Raw genomic sequence first — 17935 nt, 5'->3', positions numbered from 1 at the left:
CTATTCATCACCCCTTGAAGGACAGGTTCTCCTCTAAACCTTGGTGGAGATATGGGGTGCCCCTCCATGAACCCTGCATCATAAGAGGGTGATCCAGAACCTCAGTCCCAACACTTCACTTTACTGAGACAGGGTCCCCATATCTTGACTGCCATGGCCTAAGTGGTGTCCTGAGTGTGCTGTGGCTAAAAGCTGGGAGTGAGACAATGAGACTCTGACTTTAGCCTTCAGTTGAATTGAGGCTCTGCCATGTAATTAGAATAATCATTGAAGTTCCTAATATTTAAAAATTTGTTCTTTTTAGTTATACAGACAGTAGAATGTATTTTGACATATATAATCTCATTTTTGTGGTGTCATAATGTGGAGTTACACTAGTCGAATATTCATATATGAGCATAGGAAGTTATGGCTGATTTGTTCTACTGTCTTTCCCATTCTCATTCCTCCTCTCTTCCTCCAACTCTGCCCTGTTCAATCTGGTGAATCTCTTCTTCTCCCTCTGCCCACCTCCCACTCCCAAAATCTCTAATTTTTAATGTATGAGTGGAGGAGCCAGGAGGCTGATCAGGGTTTTTTTTTTTTTTTAATTAATTCCAGGGCATGTTATTTGAAATGGGATCTCACTATGTGGCCCAGGCTGGTCTCAAACTCTTGGTCTCAAGCAATCCTTCTACGTCAGTCTCTCGAGTAGCTGGGACCACAAGCCTGCACCACTGTACTCTGCTTAGGTCATGTCTGTCTGTCTTCTAAACCACATCCCCTGCCTGACACTGTGGGAGGCCACAGCATTACTGCCTTGTCTGTGACCTTGGGTGAATCACTTTCCCTTTTCAACTACTAGTTTCCTTATCTGTAAAGCAAAGATGAAATTAAAATATTTACAGCCCTAAAGAGTTGCTTAGTAAACAGCCTTTCTGCCAACCTTACTACCCAATATCCATGTAAATGTCCATGTGCCCAACTCCCCCCCACCCCAGGGTATCTCCCCTTCTCTGTCCTTGCCCCCCTGTTTGTGGAATACAAGGCATCAAGATGCTACAACACATACTCAATCAAAACTTTAATCATTTCAAGGTGGGCATTAAACAGCCCTGCTAAGGCCTTGTCAGCTCTGGGACCACCACCCTGACAGCAGAGTGGAGAGTCAGCATCAGGGCCACAGCCCCTGGGCCCTGGAGGCCTCCTTGTGGGCCTCCAATCCCAGAGCAGTAGTACTCACAATGCCCATGTCCTGCAGATTTCTTCTCCTTCTGCCAAGGAGTCTGAGTGCAGTATGTCCTTCAGAACATGGGCCCACCTTTATGGAAGGCCTGTGGGCCAGGCAGGACCAGATTTGGACTACTCAAACTTCCCAAGGGAGGTACTTGGCTCCCTACTTCAGGGTTGAATCATGGCTTAGGATCCTTATAGGGGTGGTGGCTGTGGTGATCTGGAGGACATCCCTCCAAGTGTTCAAGAGGTAGCAGTAGGGTCAGGCAAATGCCTATTCCAGGGATATCAGGAAGGAAGACAGAAGCCCAGGGAGTGTGTGAGGCTGCTGGGTTGAGGGAGCCCAGGGACTACCAGCTAACCAGCCTCAACTCAATGGTTTCTCCATCCTGGGGTCTGTAGTCAGCAATGCCTGCAGAAAGAGATGAAGCCAGGAAGGTTAATAAGACAAGGTATCCTCTGACCTGGATCCCCCTCCTGCTCCATTTTGAAAATCCACTCATAGTTTGCTGGTGGCAAAGCAATTTAGCAAGACCCTGCCTTAAAATAAAATTAAAAAATAATTTAAAAAGTGGGGGATAATGGGTGTTGCTCAGTACTGAGCAACACCCATTATCCTGGATTCAATCCCTGGTATAAAAAAAAAAAGTTAAAAAAAAGGTTGCAGCCAGCTGGGTGTGATGGTGCACGCCTGTAATCCCAGCAGCTCTGGAGGCTGAGATAGGATTGCAGGTTCAAAGCCAGCTTCAGCAACAGTGAGTTGCTAAGCAACTCAGTGAGACCCTATCTCTAAATAAAATACAAAATAGGGCTGGGGATGTGGCTCGGCGGTCCAGTGCCCCTGAGTTCAATCTCCAGCACCAACAAAACACAACACAACCAATAAACAACAACAACAAAAACAACAACAAAATAACGGTTGCAAAACAGTACAGAGTTGCACTTGTCATTATGGTAGCCATTAGGCAAATGTGGCAACAAGCACTTGAAATCTTTGTACGAGGAAAAAAAGGAAAGCATGTAAAATATGTCATTAGTAATTTTACATTGAAGCCAGGTGTGGTGGCACATGCCTGTCATTCCAGTGGCTTGGGAGGCTGAGGTAGGAGGATCCCAAGTTCAAAGTCAACCTCAGTAACTAGTGAAGGCACTAAGCAACTTAGTAAGACCATGTTTCAAAATAAAAAATTAAAAGGGCTGGGGATATGGTTCAGTGGTTAAGCACCCCCTGGGTTAAATCACTGTTATTGGCACCAAATTCGACATTTTAGGTCAGGAGCCATTTTATCTAAAAGTTCCAAAGTTTGGATTCTGAGGCGATGCTGCTTAACTTCCCATAAGAACACGTGCTTACTAAAAAAAATATCAACCCCACCACAGCTTAAACTACTAAACATCTTACAATCAACCCCACCACAGTTTAAACTCCTAAGCAGCTAATGAGATTCCTCCCATAAGAACATGTGCCTGCTAAAAGGATCAACCCCACCCTAGCTTAAACTCCTAAGCAGTTTATGAGATTCCTCTTGTGGGCCATAAAACTGCTCTATGAGTGCCGACAGGCTGCTGCTCTCCTCAGAGGACAGCCATGTTACTAACAATAAATCTCTTGCGCGGGATTCTGGTGTGTGGTGTGGTCTTTGGACTTTGCGTGGACTCTGTGAGTGTCCTTTCAACTGGTACCAAACTAATTTTACATTGATTACCTCTTAGAATGATATTTTTGATATATTGGGTTAAATAAGAAATGTTATTAATATTAGGGTTTGTTTTTTTTTTTTTTTGGTACTTGGGAATGAACCCAGGGGTGCTTAACCCCTGAACCACATCCCCAGCCACTTTTTAATATTTTATTTAGAAATAGGGTCTCACTGAGTTGTTTGGGCCTTGCTAAATTGCTGGCTTTGAACTTGCAATCCTCCTGCTTCAGCCTCCTAAACTGCTGGGATTACAGGTGTGTGTCACCACACCTGGCCTTAATATTAGTTTGGACAACTAGAGAATTTTAAATTACGCATGTAACTGATGTTTTATTTCTATTGGATCCCATTGTTAGAAAGTATAGCTTTCCCCTGCCCACCTCCTGCTTTTTGGTTGTACTGGGGATTGAGCTCAGGGCCTTATACTTGCTAGGCAAACACTATTGCTGAGCTATATCCCCAGTTCTTTTTATTTTTTCATTTTTAGACAGGGTCTGGCTAAATTGCCAACTTGCCTCACCCTCTGGAGTATCTGGGATTACAGACATGTGCTGACACACTTGGTTGTGGCTCCAATTTTTTTTTTTAAACAAACTTACATATTTCTAGAAGTATCTAGGAAAAAATACACCAAATATTAAAAGGAGGCATTTCTAGACAGTGAATTACATGTGATTTAAATTTTTCTTTTTTAAAACCTACTTGGTCTCCAAGAATTTCTATGATAACTTGCATAAAAATTCTAAGAAATCAGTTAAACAAATTAGGTCCAATCTTGAACATTGGTGATTTTACAAGGTATAGCCCAAGAAGTTTCAAGGGAAAGCTGGGATGAGTTGATGAAGCCTTATTGCTGGTTGGGGTGAGGTAGGGGACACATATAGGGGTTACAGGCAATCACACTCACCTTGCTGTAGGGGGGTGTCAGGGGCTCGGAGGAGCTGCCAAAACTCTCGGTCCCCAACTGCTTTCCCCATTACAGTTGTCAGGTAGGGGCCTGACAAGGAGGCCTGTGTTCCATACCTAGAAAAGGGAAAGATGAAGAAAAAGGAGACTGTTGTCTCGAGGGGAAAAGTGGAGCTCATCCACACTGGCAAAGAAGTTTTGTCCTTGCCTTTAGGGTCACCACTAGCCAAAGCCTTCCTGGACTACCCTGCCACAGTCCATGGGTCTTACCTCTAATCCCTCCTCTCCAGACCCAATAATACTGCCTGGAGGCTTCACCCTTTCTGCATTCACCAAGACCATGGCCTCCATGAAGGGACACTGATTAAGTTATTAACTCAGTTGTCATTCCCCACTCTGGGGGCTGATGTTGTGTGCGTCCAGGGAGGTGGAGAAGCAGAAGCAGAAGCAGAAACATCACACTGAATAGGCCAAGATGCAATGAGAGAATGTGAGGCCAGGGTGCAGAGACACTGGGACACGAGGAGAGGGACATGGGGGAGCAGAGGCAGAGACAACTGGCAGTGGCACTGGGTCTCTCGTTCTGCAAGTTTCCATGGCTCAGTAGCAATCTCCTCTTCTTGGAGCTGGGTTGCTTAGTCTGCTCTCTGGTTTCACATAATCCACACTTGTGGATGCTGGAGTAGTTAGTTAATTAGGCCCTGGAAACTAAGAAATACCTTATTCACACCTTTTCCACTTTCTTTGAGCTCCTTGCCTTCCACTTTTCATTTCCCTGACCCAACTGGATACCATTTCCAGAGGTTCCTCTTAATATTTCATGGGGCACATCCTTCTTTACTCCAAAAGTGAGGATGGTTTCCATCTTAGACATGGGAGGATTATTAAAAAGAATTTTTTTTGGTGGTACTGGGGATTAAACCCAGGACCTTACACTTGCTAGGCAAGCACTCTAACAATAAACTACATCTCCAGTCCCTTTTTAAATTAATTTATTTATTTTGAGACAGAGTCTCTCTAATTTTCTGGAACTTGCAATTCTCCTGTCTCAGCCTTCTGAGTTGCTGAGATTACATGTGTATACCACCACACCCTGCAGATTATTTCAGTTTTAAGAAACAGAAGCTCACTCAGAGTAAGAGGCAAAAGAAAAACAATCATCCCTCCATATCTTCAGGGGATTGGTTCTAGGATCTCCCATAGATACTAAAATCCAGGAGTGTTCAAGTCCCTTATATAAAATGGCCTTTCTGCCTAGCCCCTGAACTCAGCCCATTCACACTAACAAAAGAACAGTTTCTCAGATTTGTGTTCATGTTGGCTTTTCAGAGGTCCACGAAGCTCTGAATTTTAAAATGTGAAATTCTTTTTGTTTTTCATTGTCTCAACAATATTCAAACACGAAAGCAGCAGGCTCTGAATAATCTCCACATCTGCTAAATTAAGACTTGGCAAGGTCACTCAACATGTGTGTGGCCTGTGACTGTGTTGGTACCCAGAAGCATTTCTCTGTGTGCTGCAAGAGATTGACCAGGAAGTGGGTTTAATAATGAAGGAAATGTTGGGAGTAGAGAAAAAAAGCCTAGGAAGCTACAGCAGCCTGTACAGACTCAGCTTCAGTGGTGGCTCAAATATAAGGGAGTATTGAGATCACTGGGCCTGTCAGTGTAGACCTGTACTTTCACAGATAATCCTTATTTGAATGTTATTATTATTTTGTGGTGTTGGGAATTGAACCCAAGCAAGCATTCTACCACTGAGCCACATCCCCAGCCCCATTATATTGGTTTTTACACTTTTTTTTCTATTTAATTTACAATGTTGTTTAGGATTCATACCTGTATAAAGGAAGAAAGAAAGGACTTGATAGTCACATCCAAGTCTCTTATAGAAGTAACAACCATGGATGTGGAAGATTTTTATCTTTTAAGGGGGTCTTTGCATATCTCTGATCTGAGAGTCCCTGGCCCAGATGACCCCAAGGTGACAGCTCTTGGTCCTCCCTGGCTTCAAAAGTTGTTCTCTGGAAAGTTCAGTTGGAAACAAGAACTGGGGACCTCTTCAAAGAGGCTCATTTTTCTAAGGGAGAATTCAGGGAAAGGGTTGACCTGATGGGACCCTAACTTCTCAAAAGAGAGAGTCATTCTCATAAGATGAATCACATTTATCTTATTTAGAACCAGACAGGGCCTGACAGGGAGTGGATCATCAAACCTGCTTATTCTTAGACTTGTCACATCTCAAGGTAAGAAGCAAGTTGAAGGACATTGTCCCATCTCCTCAGGGTAGCATTGTCCAACCTCCTCAGGGTAATTAATAACAGGATTGCACCAAGATTATTTAACACTACAAAGTCTTATTTCTTGAAAGCTAACCTGTATTAAGCACTTCCTACATTTTGGACCCTACACCTATAAAAGCAAATGACACTATCTCTTTATGTGTGTGCACTACTGGGGATTGAAGTCAGGGGTACTCTACCCCGGGGCTACATCCCCAGCCCTTTTCTTTTTTATTTTGAGACAGGATCTCACTAAGTTGCCCAGGCTTAGCAACTTGATGAAATCTTTATGCCTCAGCCTCTGGAGTAGTTGGGATTATAAATATATGCCACTGTTTCCAGCTGAGTGGCACAAACTCTATGAGCCACTCACATTGCTCTCCTCAAAATGGTCCTGTGAGGAGAGAACATCTGACATCCTCCCTGAATTATGGTAAATAGCTGTCTTGGGTCCCTAGCTGGAGAAAGGGGAACTGGGATCCCAGTGCTGAGGGCTCTGATTCCAGAACTTGCTCTCTTAATGACAATGCTCTCCCATGGCCCCTTGTTTCCATGACAACATGAGCCAGAAAGGAATGCAGAAGGTAGACACAGAAGTTGGGCCAGTACTTCTCCCAAGGGAATCCTTTCCTCTGTCCCCTGTCCATTCCATGACCCTGGAAGAGGGGATGAATGGAGTGAGAATTAGAAAATGGGGGTGTCTCACGTGAATCCTCCTAGCTCGTGGGCCTTCTCCAGGACATCTTTCAAGGAAGACCCAGCAAGAACAGAGATGGCCTGTTGATATGGTGGCAAGACACTGGAGACCTTCAGTGTGACACTGATCATCTCTGAGACATGGGTAGGTGAAGGATTCTCAAGAGTTGAAGCCAACATAACTGTGCCAGGAAGGAAAAAGGGGGAAGCTGGTGTGAGGATAGAGAGCCTGGGTATGAGTCCTATCTTCCTGCAAGAACACTTTGGCCTATCTAGACAGCATCCTTTCCTGCAAGAACACTTTGGACCATCTGGACTGCATTCTTCTGCATGTTCTTAGCTTAATGCCATGATTATCTGCTAAACTGAAACCTGTCTGCCATCCCAGCTCCCTTGTCCTTCAGCCTCCACATCCCTGCACCACTCAAGATCAGGCCCCTCACTAGTTTCTCTGCTTCAAGAATTGTACCCCACAGGGCTCTTTCTTTTCTTTTTGGTAGCAGGGGTTGAATCCAGGGGTGCTTAACCACAGAGCCACATCCCTGAACCCCTTTTTATATTTTATTTAAAGGCAGGGTCTTTCTAAGTTGCTTAGAGCCTTGCTAAATTGCTGAGGCTGGTTTAGAACTTGCAATCCTCCTGCCTCAGCCTTGCAAGCTGTTAGGATTATAGGCATGCACCACAGTACCTGGCCCCAGTTCTTTTTATTTTTATTTTGAGACAGGGTCTTGCTAAGTTGCTTAAGACCTTGATAAATTACATATGCTGGCCTCCAACTTGTAATTCTCCTGCCTCAGCCTCTAAGTTGCTGGAATGAGAGTCATGCACCACCATCCCAGGCTCCCAGAGGACTCTTTCTAGAACATACATTTGTATACATTTTTTAAATGTTATCTGCTACCTCCACCTCCCCTCTCCATGCCTAGGGATTGAACTTGAACTCACATGTACTAGGCAAATCCTCTACAACCAAGCTACACCCAAGGTCCTTAACCTGCTTTTCATTCAATCTGCCTGCCACTCTTGCTCATTTCCATTCTTTTACAAGACCTTTCCCCAAGTTCCCCCAAATTATTTTCTTTTATGTGCTTTTATTCTTGCTGTCTTCTTTCTGCTCTGCCCTCCCTTTTCCTTTCTCCCTTCTCCACTGACAAATCTCATCACTTCTTCAAGTCTCTTTCCCAGATGATGCCCTGATTCAATGCTGTCAATTAATGCTCATCATGTTTCAGAGTTATCTGAAATACACCTCTCCTCATTTATTCATTCAAACATTTCTGCACTGGAGTCCACTCAGTATTTGGCATCTTTGACCCCACACTGTGAGCATCTAGAGACTATAATGGCATTTTAACTTCTGTGTCCCAGGCATACCAACAAACCTGTATTGCCTCAGCAAATTGGGACCAAGAAACCGCCCTTAACTAGGTCACACAGATGTAAATAATCTCAGCAGATTGTAAAAAGTTGTGTTTCCACAAAAGGTTTGACTACCTCTAGGTGCCTGGCAGTCTGGGAAAATGAGATCCATATAGGTCTTGTGGTTCAGGACGGGCAGCAGCTGGGAAATCACGAGAGCATTCTGGAAGGCCCCATCCTTCAGGATGGCCAACAGGGCTGTCCTTGCTTTGAGGCATGCTATGCCTAGCCCCATCCTGGGCATAGGGGAGGTCATCAGCAACTGTGATGGGATGGGGAAGAGAGGAAAGGGGTGGGTCAGCCAGCAGTGATTAGCCAGGTCTTCCAATCTCCAACCAGCCTGACCTTTTAGGGACCCCCAGGCCATGGCTCCAGTGCCTCTTTCCCACCTGCAGAGCCAGCGGGGTGCTGTAGACATTCCCAAAGTAGCCCTCAGGGGTCTGGGCCTTCAGGATCTTCTCCTTTGATGTTTGGATGGCCAAGGTGATCCGTTGTCTCAGATCAGGGTTGAAGTTGAAGCGTTCCAGACAGGTGAGGGCCAAGCCTGCCATGGCCACTGTGTCTGAAGAGATAGGAATTATGATGAGCTGGACAGTCATGAGGGACCATGCAGTGCCTTGAGGTTCAGGCCCTGTGGCAGTGGGCAGCCTCAGCAGGAGTTGAAGTAATCAGACAACATGATCAGAGCAGCTAGGGCCACCAACCAAAATCATTTGCTCAGGAGTCTCCCCATCTAGGCACTGAATATCTTATGTCTCGGGAAACCTCTTAATCCTGGGAAAACTGGTTTGGATGGTCACTCTACTCTTTCAGGGCTAAAGGTCAAGAGAAGAGACCACAGGAGGCAGGCCCAAAAAGAATGGATCCTAGGGGCTAGAGTTCTGGCTCAGTGGTAGAGCACTTGCCTGGCATGTATGAGGCCCTGGGTTCGATCCTCAGCACCACATATAAGTAAATAAGTAAAATAAAAGATCCAACTAAAACATATTTAAAAAAAGAAAAGGAAAGACTGGATCCTATACTACTCACTCCCAAACTTGGCTGCATTTTGAAATCCTCTGGGGAGATTTTTTTTTTTTAATTTTTAATCTTTTTTTTTTTTTTTTTTAGTTGTAGATGGACACAATACCTTTGTTTTATTTATTTATTTTCATGTAGTGCTGAGGATCAAACACCAGGGTCTCTCATTTGCAAAGCAAGTACTCTACCACTGAGTCACAACCCCCACCTCTGGGGAGTTTTAAGCCAATTGCTGCCTTAGGTCCATACCCAGGTAATTCAATTTAATTGATATGGAGAGTTGCATAGGTCCTGAGGTTTTTTTTAAGCCTGTATACCTGCTGCAGCTGATTCTAATGTGCCCTCTGATTTTCTGTAAGTCTGTAGGGCAGAACAAGCTGCCTACTTCTTCACTCTAGGTATTTACCCACCCCCCAACACACACAGACCTTCACCATTCAACCCCCGCTCTGTGTGAGATACATATTCACTCATGGAATGCCAGGCCTAGAAAGAGACCTTGATTCACAATGATAAGAAATAGAAATGAAAGCCCAAGTTCACATAGTGAGGAAGCCGTTCTGGAACCTAGGGCTCAAGCTTCACAGGTCCTCTGATACCGAGATGATATGCACCCAGATTTTTCTCTATGCCAGGCATATTCCTTTGCTTGTAAGGAATCCTATATTCCTAGGAGGTCATTTACTTTGTTTTTAATATGGTACTGGGGATCAAAACTTGTGATACTTGTGAATGCTAAGCATACTCTTTTCTACTAAGCTATATCCCCAGCTCCTGGAGGGTCATTTTATAGGAAAGGCCACCTGGCTTCCCCAGGAGGTCCTACAGTGAGTGTGCCGTGAAGCTGGGGTTTGGATCCTAGTCTAGCTTCAAGGTAAAGCCACTGCTCCACACACAAGTCTCCCTCCATCTCACTCCTAAGGGATGTGATAAGGAGGGCTCTCACAGGTAAATGTAGGGCCAGGACATGGAGGTCTTCAGCTGGGGATGGGGGCCAGGGAGAGCCAGCCTAGGGTCAACAGGGTTTGGCCCACTCACCCACAGACAAGTGACCCTGGTGGAGGTGGTGGTCATGTTCCACAGCATACAGGAGCTTGCCCACCACACTGTCATGTACTCGCTTCTGGTGGACACACAGAGCCAGGATGCTGAGGCCATACTGGTAGTAGCTGGTGTGGGGGTGGCCCTTGTGATCGTGCCCTGGGAAGGAGAAAAACAAGGGGTGAGGGAGTCATGCCAGGCCTGAGGGCTTGCCTCTCTGCCCTCTCCCAACAAGCATCCCATCAGCACATGGGGCACCATTGCCTGTACTTTCCAACATATTCCTTTGAATTCATGGGATCCTTCATTCCTTTATTGCCTCAATCCCTACTTCATGAGGTCCTACTATGTGTTAAGCATTATGCTTGAAGATAGGAGTAAAGAGACAACAGCCTGGCACTGTGCAGATGGGGTCTCTGATCATAGCACAACTCATACTCATGAGAGCCTGATTATAACTGAAACATGGCCTGAGGTCTATGGAGCCTTATAACAGAAGTCTTTCAATAGCTGGGAAGTTGAGACAGAATTCCTCAAGGAGTAATGCCAAAGGTGGGGGGTGGAGGTGGGGTTAAAGGTAGAGTTGGAATGATCTAGAAAGGGAGGGAGGGCACATGTATGCAGACCTTGGCCTGTGAGTTGAAAGAAGGTGGGCAGTCAGGTCAGTCTTTATGGCTGAGCATCAAGACTTGCCAATAACATGCATGTTGGAATTCAGGAAAGGCTGGATAATGCCTAGTTACCGGGAAAGGCTCAAGTCTCCAGGTGAACAATAAGAGAGGCAAAGTGGGAAATAGGCTGTGTAGAAAACCCCGAATTCCGATTCTCACCAAAAATATCGTGAGCACTCCCAACTGTTTCCCACCCACAGAAGATGGTGTCCTCTCACCAATGGCTCTCTTCTCCTCTTCCAGGAACCACTTGAGCTGGGAGACCAGTCTATCTCCTTTGCGGCTCCCGACAAATTCGCAGTTAGCTCTGAGAGTGAGCAGGTAGAGGGCCAGCTGGCCCATGGAAGGCTTGGCTTGGCAACCATTGTTGTAATTTCTGGAGGTAGACCTAGGACAAAGCCAGTTAATAACATCTTTATGAGAAAGTGCCACCTTGCTAAGCCTTTGGGGGAACCCCCGCCACTCACCAACATCACAGAATAGAAAAATCCTAACAGTTGGAAACATGGATAGAAGTGCCAAAAATTGGTGTAGTTAACTAAAGATATTTAAAAAGGTGAATGATTGGGTGAATGCTTAATTTAATCATTAAAATATCTTTAGTTAACTACAAGAATAAATTCTGAGGCTCCTGCATCCAAATCACCTGTGCTTGACCCACACTTTGGCCATGTTTCACCCATATGTTCTCCCCTTCCTTTCCTTTCCCCACCCTGTATCCATTTCTCCAGGATCCCAAGTGGGAAGGTGTTTAATGAATGCTCCTGATTCTTCACTGTTATTCAAACCCCAGAACAGGCCTTTCCTTAATGCTCCTTGGAAAGGAAGAATAGAAAGATGCTGCTTCATGGCTCAGAACAAAGCCATGGATTAGTGATGTCTGCTTCATGCACAGAAGATGAGCATAGATTCAGATGTTGCTTCTGGGCTCCCTATGGCAGCATGGTCGTGGATTAGTGAGGTCTGCCTCAGGTATAAGAGGGTGCAGTAGCAGCACAAGGGGCTCATGTTAGCATCTCTGATCTAGTCCAACCATTATACAGAAGGAGAAAGACCTAGAAAAGACAAAACTTGCCTAAAGTCTGCCAACAATGCAGTAAAAGGCCCAAACTAGAACCCAGGTCTCCTGACTTTTGGGATGTGAAGCAAGACACAGAGAAAGAAGAGAGAGTGCAGCAGTACCCCAGGAGGCACTTCTGATAGTCAAGCTTGAGGCTGTGAAGGTAGAGGTCCTCCTTGGTCCCAGCTTGCATGCTGGAAAGGCGCAGGCCCACATAGAGGCTGGGGTTCAGGTGTTCCAAGGAGAGCTGGTCCATCCAAGGCAAGAGGTGTTGGCCCAGCTTCTCTACCAGCTGGTTGTCCATCTCTGGTATTACTTAGGAAAGAAAATGGTATAAGTGAGGTCACAGAGCCATACCACTGGCAAGCAACTGCCATCCCCAGGGAATAAATATCCTCACTTCCATTTTCACCAAATACACATCCAACTTGAATGGGGAAATATTACCAAATGGAGGCAATAGGTAAAGAGGGAAAGCAGATGTTCCCAGAGAGCAATTGGAGTGGGTGAGGGAGAGGCGGTAGGCTGAGGGCAAAGAATGCTATTGCCAGGCAACCATCTGCCCATCAGGAACAACAGCAAGACTAGATATCAAGCTTTGGGGTATGCCTAGGCATCGTACCCTATCTTGCTTGGCTCTCACTCCAGATCTGCTTTGTACAAGAGAAGAAACAGAAGTTCAAAATCATGTATCTTATATGAGGTTGCAAAACCAAGGATGGGTGTGACTACAAATCCCCTGCTCTTTGGTACCCCGCTAAATACATGTTCTACCCATTGACAAAAATGTCAACTCATGCAGCATGTGTTACGCATCCAATTTTCAAATGCCATGAACTGCCAGCTGGTTCACTGGGGCTGCCTGATGAACTTCTTCCCTGCATGTCTCAAAGTAACTCTTTTCTTGCCACCTGTATTTGAGTGAAAATGGCCTGAGAGTTTGAGGCAAGTGACTAGCAAACTGTCATATTTTGTAGCTATTTATCTGAGAGCCAGAGAATTTATTTGAAGCTACATAACTAAGATACAAAAATACCTGGAAGCTAAAGCTTCAGGGAAATTTTCAGCTCTAGTTGATGGCTGCCTTCCTCCCTTAGGGAAGGGACCCAAGCTCAGAACAGAGTAGCTTGCCTTAGAGGCTTTTTGGACTTTCCTTTCCATTGATGCCTCCCAGATGCTGCTGGTTCCAGCTGCCCAATAGTGGCCTCCAGTGTGCCACATCTTAGGATGATGGGCAGGCCGCTTCTCCTAGGGGACTAAGGAAAAGAACGGCCACAGAGTGCTTTACCTGCCTCCTGGCCTTCAACACAGTTCTCTCTGAGTTCAGGTCTCATGAATTTATGCCTGGTTTTCCAAAAGTCACAGATTCCTGCTGCCATAAAATATACCATTCACTAGCTTGAAACTTGAGTAATTCTTTGCTGTGTGGGGGCAGGCCAGAGCACACAGCTGGTTTCTCACCAAAATGTTCAGTAAGAGAGAGGGTTTTCAGCCGGGCAAGGGGGGGGGTGTACATCTGTAATCCCAGTGGCTCAGGAGGCTGAGGCAGGAGGATCTCAAATTCAAAGCAGGCTTCAGCAACTTAGTGAAGCCCTAAGCAACTTAGCAAGACTCTTGTCTCAAAATAAAAATTTTTAAAAAGAGCTGGGGATGTGGTTAAGTGCCCCTGAGTTAAACCCCTGATATACACACACAGACACACACACACAGACACACACACACAGACACACACACAGGGAGGGTGGGGGGAAGTTTTCTGTCTGGGTGCTTGTCTCTACTTCTGTAGCCTTCTATCTCTGTCTCTCTGTCTCTGTCCCTGTCTCTATCTCTGTCTCTTTCTGAGGCTCTCTAATTCTGTCTGTCTCAATCTCTCTGATAATCTATTTCTCCACACTTTTCTTCTCCTATTTCCTAAAACAGGTGAGGGAGCCTTCTGGCTCTATCCTGGTATTTGACCTCCAGCATGATGAGTCATCGGAGGATAGAAATGATAAGATGAGGAGCAGGTTGTAAAGAGAGGCTGACAACCAGTTTAACTTCCTTAGAAGGAAGGAACTGGGCAGATTCATGCAGGCTAATAAAAGTGGGCTTGGGCAAGCACTCTACCCTCCAAGGCTTTTGCTCACAGGGGTACCCTGCCCATACTATTCTGGTAGCTAAGCACTGATTGGGGCTGGCACTTAGAAACACAGGAGCTCACTTTGCTTTGGCATTAGTACAGCAAACCTGTCAATTTCACAAGCATATAGAGCTTTAAGCTAATAAAGCAGGTGCTGTGGGATTCTCATACCACTTCAAGGAGGAAGGCAGGAGAGCATTTTCTGGGTGCAGGAATGAGGCTGGGAATGACTTACTTGGCAGCAGCAGGATGTATCCCAAATCCCAGTACAAGGTTCTCCAAACCCCAAGAGAAGGGAGCTTTTGTAGAGTCAGGCTCATGGGCTATTTGTGTGGCTAAGTACAAGGCTGGCCAGATGGACAGGAGGGAAAGTTCTGGCTAGCCCAACCCAGGTCTCCCTGGGGTCTGCCTGGACAGGAACCAAGGACTCAGGGATGAGAGCTCTGATTGCCCTTGCGGAACACAGGTCAGAGGCTTCTAATGCCCAGCAAAGACCCTGGCCTGAAGTTCTAAGATCTTAATCTGGCGAAGTTCCACTGGAACACCTTGAGCAGATCACTTGGTCTTTCTGGATTCTTCACCTGATACTGGACATGTCTGTACCTGCCTATCATGGTTTCCTCAGAGACCTGGTGTGTAGATTACAAGGAGGAAAAATATGTGAATAGCCAGCATTCTGAAATCTTCCTTCTTCCCACCTGGCCCCAGTGTATGAGTGGCCCTAAGTCTATGCACTGAGACTCACAGACAGGTCCTGAAAGGTCCTCAGAGTTCCCTTAAGGTCCTTCAAGATATAGCAGAGCCAGGGCAGGCAGGGCCTCTGAGTGTGCACCTCCCTCTGCCAGGCATGTTTGTCCCCACTTCCTTCCTCATGGGCTCCTTTTCCTCCTTTGGGTTTTAGCTCCCAGTCTTTGGAGATCCTTCCCCAGACTCCCACCCTGGCTCTCTACCTCCACCCCTGATTGGCTTCTCCACCTTTTTTTTTGGTAGGGAGCCATACTGGGGATTGAACCCAGGAGCACTTTACCACTGAGCTACATCCCCAGCCCTTTTTATTTTTTATTTTGAGCCAGGGTCTCACCAAGTTGCTTAGGGCCTCGCTAAATTGCTGAGTCTGGCCTTGAATTTTCGATCTTCTTGCCTCAGCCTCCTGAGCTGCTGGGATTACAGGCAGGCGCCACCACACCCAGCTTGGTTGGCTTCCTTTTTGGCACTCACCACAGCCCAGTTTGGCTTTTGATTGCTTTTATCCATCCCCTTCCCTAGAACATAAGCTCTAGGAGGGCATGGATTGGACCTGTTCTGCTCTTTGTTCTTTCTCCAAAGCCTAACATCAGGCAGGCCTGGCACAGAAAAAACTCAATAAATGAGTGTGGGATGAATAAATTAATAAATACCTGAATTAATGGAGCTCTTGTCTGGTGGGGAGTTAGACATATAATTAATTTCAACACAGTGTGCCAAAGTGGAGGTCCAGCTAAGCCCAAACTGTTGTGGGAATCCAGAGGGACAGGTAAGTTCCCCTCTCCCACTTCAATCTCAGTTTCCCCCAAAAAATATGAGGGGGATGGGCAAGGTAGTCCTCCCTCTCTGAGACCCAAGAGGAAAAAGGCACAAGATAGAAGCTGGTTACTCACCACAGATCTCAGCAAGAGCCCCTAGGGCCCCCAACAGGATGAAGAAGGCCCCAAGGTGTCCCATGGCAGGAGCAGGTGGGTGAGCAGCAGGCGGTAAGTGAGGCAGACTCCTGGGGCTGGCTGACTCTTGGAGGCTTCTCTGAGGACAGCCCAGTCACTGCTCTGAGAGAGGCAGTTTCTTGTCACTGATTAATCTCTCCACGCCCACTGTGCTGCTTGCTAAATCAGCAGAGAGAAAGAAAAAAAGGTCTGTTATTGAGAGGGGCGGGGGAAGGGCCAAAGAACAGAGGAAGGAAGGGCAGAGCAGCTTTCTTAGAATTAGGGACAAAAGGAAGGAAGGGCCCAGTAGAGACCCTGTGGGACAAAACTTGAAGCCAGTCACGTTCTATCCCTGCTGCTTAAAGAGCCAGGCACCAACACAGTGTCTGAAGTCCGTCCAAGTTCATCCTACTGCGCCTGTCTGCTATTCCCCCAGCTGTTCCAGCAGTGAGTTTTCAGGACTGGGGTGCCTACCTGGAGCTCCTCACAGAAGGAACCCCTCAGAGGACCCACCCTGGCTGGGGACAAGGAACACAACAGGGAGCTGTGGTGGTCACATGAGCAAGAGCTCCGGAGTCAGCTGCTCTCTGCCAGCCAGCCTGCCCAAAGGGCGGGCGCAGTCCCTGGAAGCAGATCAGACTGACCAGTTTTTTCAACAAACCCAACAGACCTGGGGTTTCCTGGAGAAGAAAAAACAAAACAAGTTAAATAATGAAATGGAATCATTGGAGTTACAAAATGGGAAGCAGGGCTGCTTGCCAGGACTAGAAAATAACTTTTAAAAATCTGCAGAGAGAAGGGACAAAGGATTCCTTATGTGCTCAGCCCCACTGGAGACTCAATGCATATAAAGTGGCTGTGTGACATTCCCAGGTATATGTAACTTCTCTGAGTTTGAAATAACTCCCCATACGTGAGAGGAGAGGGTTGGATAAGATCATTCTAACAGCTCCCTTTTAGCTCAACATGTGAGGATCTTATAATCATAAAACACCTCTAATCATCTCCAAATGAGATTTTTATTGCAATTATTTAATGGCAAATTGCCAAGGTTCTTGCAAGATAATCTACTTTGTGCCTTTTTATCACAAGTCAAGCTTTCAATATTGATAAATATGGAGTTGTGGATCTATTTAAAAAAGTATTGTAAATTGGTGTGTGTGGGGGGGGCGCATGCACACGCTTGTGTGCATGCATGCACAATGGGACAGGGTCTCACTACGCTGCCCAGGCTAGAGTGCATTTAGCTACTCATAAGTGCAATCTCACTGATACTTGGTAAAGACACCCAGTCATAATAGCAAGCTACAGCCCCTGACTTAAGAGATCCTCCTGCCCCAGTCTCCATATTAGGTAGAATTACAGACACTTATACTGATATTACCTCACCTTGTAAATTTCAAAAAAGATAGATTTCCCAGAGGCTGGAGTTGTAGCTCAGTGGTAGAGCATTTGTCTAGCATGTGTGAGGCACTGGGGTTCGATCCTCAGCACCACATAAAAAGAGATAAAATTTATTTATTTTGTATTGTGTCCACCTACAACTAAAAAAAAAAAAAAAAAAAAAAAGTTTAAACATGGATTGTCCAGCCAGCACAGTGGTACACACCTATAATCCCAGCTATTCAGGAGGCTAATGCAGGAGGATCACAAGTTTAAGGCCAGCATGGGCAACTTAGTGAGAACCTATAGAGTGCTTGCCTAGCATGTGCAAGGCCCCGGGTTCAATCCCCAGTACCTTCAAACAAACAAACAAAAAAAGAAATAGAACCATGAAATGGGAGTGGAACTGGGCTGTTATAGGTCACATGTTCAGGAAAATGAAAAAGAAAAATGATTAAACTGTTTGGTTCATTATTTCTATTTGAGGTACTATAGTCAGAAAATAAAAATTAGCTTGGAGCCATGCATGGTGGCTCACACCAATAATCCCAGGTCTTTGGGAGGCTGAAACATGAGTTTTGGTCTAGCCTGGGCAAAAAGCAAGACACTGTCTCAAAGAAAAAAAGATAGAAGGGGGTGGGAGAGAGACAGAGAGAGAGAGAGAGGTAGAGGGAGATAGAGAGGAAAAAATTATATTGGTATGAGAAAGAAAAAGTCAGCCTGCCTGCATTAGGCTGGCATTACAGGCGTG

General features: G+C 45.8%; 1 protein-coding gene across 1 annotated transcript; it reads right to left on the bottom strand.

Moving 5' to 3' along the window:
- Positions 1 to 1046: 1046 nt before the first annotated feature.
- Positions 1047 to 16371, bottom strand: Tcn2 (transcobalamin 2). Its single transcript, XM_026408908.2, has 10 exons — positions 16276 to 16371; positions 15763 to 15981; positions 12129 to 12321; positions 11165 to 11334; positions 10273 to 10434; positions 8604 to 8776; positions 8290 to 8476; positions 6806 to 6977; positions 3820 to 3935; positions 1047 to 1624 (listed from the first exon to the last, which is right to left on the bottom strand). The coding sequence occupies exons 2-10, from the start codon at positions 15824 to 15826 to the stop codon at positions 1563 to 1565; spliced, it is 1299 nt and encodes a 432-aa protein (XP_026264693.1). The 5' UTR covers positions 15827 to 15981; positions 16276 to 16371; the 3' UTR covers positions 1047 to 1562.
- Between the last annotated feature and the right edge of the window lie 1564 nt (positions 16372 to 17935).

The sequence above is a fragment of the Urocitellus parryii genome, chromosome 3 (assembly GCF_045843805.1).
Source record: "Urocitellus parryii isolate mUroPar1 chromosome 3, mUroPar1.hap1, whole genome shotgun sequence".
Taxonomy (NCBI): Eukaryota; Metazoa; Chordata; class Mammalia; order Rodentia; family Sciuridae; genus Urocitellus; species Urocitellus parryii.
Note: the sequence above shows the minus strand (reverse complement) of the source record. Positions and strands in the feature narration are given on the sequence as shown.

Excerpts from the sequence above, each read along its gene's own strand:
- Tcn2 (XM_026408908.2), bottom strand. The coding sequence starts at position 15,826 with ATGGGACACCTTGGGGCCTTCTTCATCCTGTTGGGGGCCCTAGGGGCT. Across the intron at positions 10,435-11,164 it reads AGAGGAGAAGAGAGCCATTG|GGCACGATCACAAGGGCCAC; the intron begins GTGAGAGGACAC and ends TCTCCTTCCCAG. Across the intron at positions 1,625-3,819 it reads TGACACCCCCCTACAGCAAG|GCATTGCTGACTACAGACCC; the intron begins GTGAGTGTGATT and ends CTCTTTCTGCAG.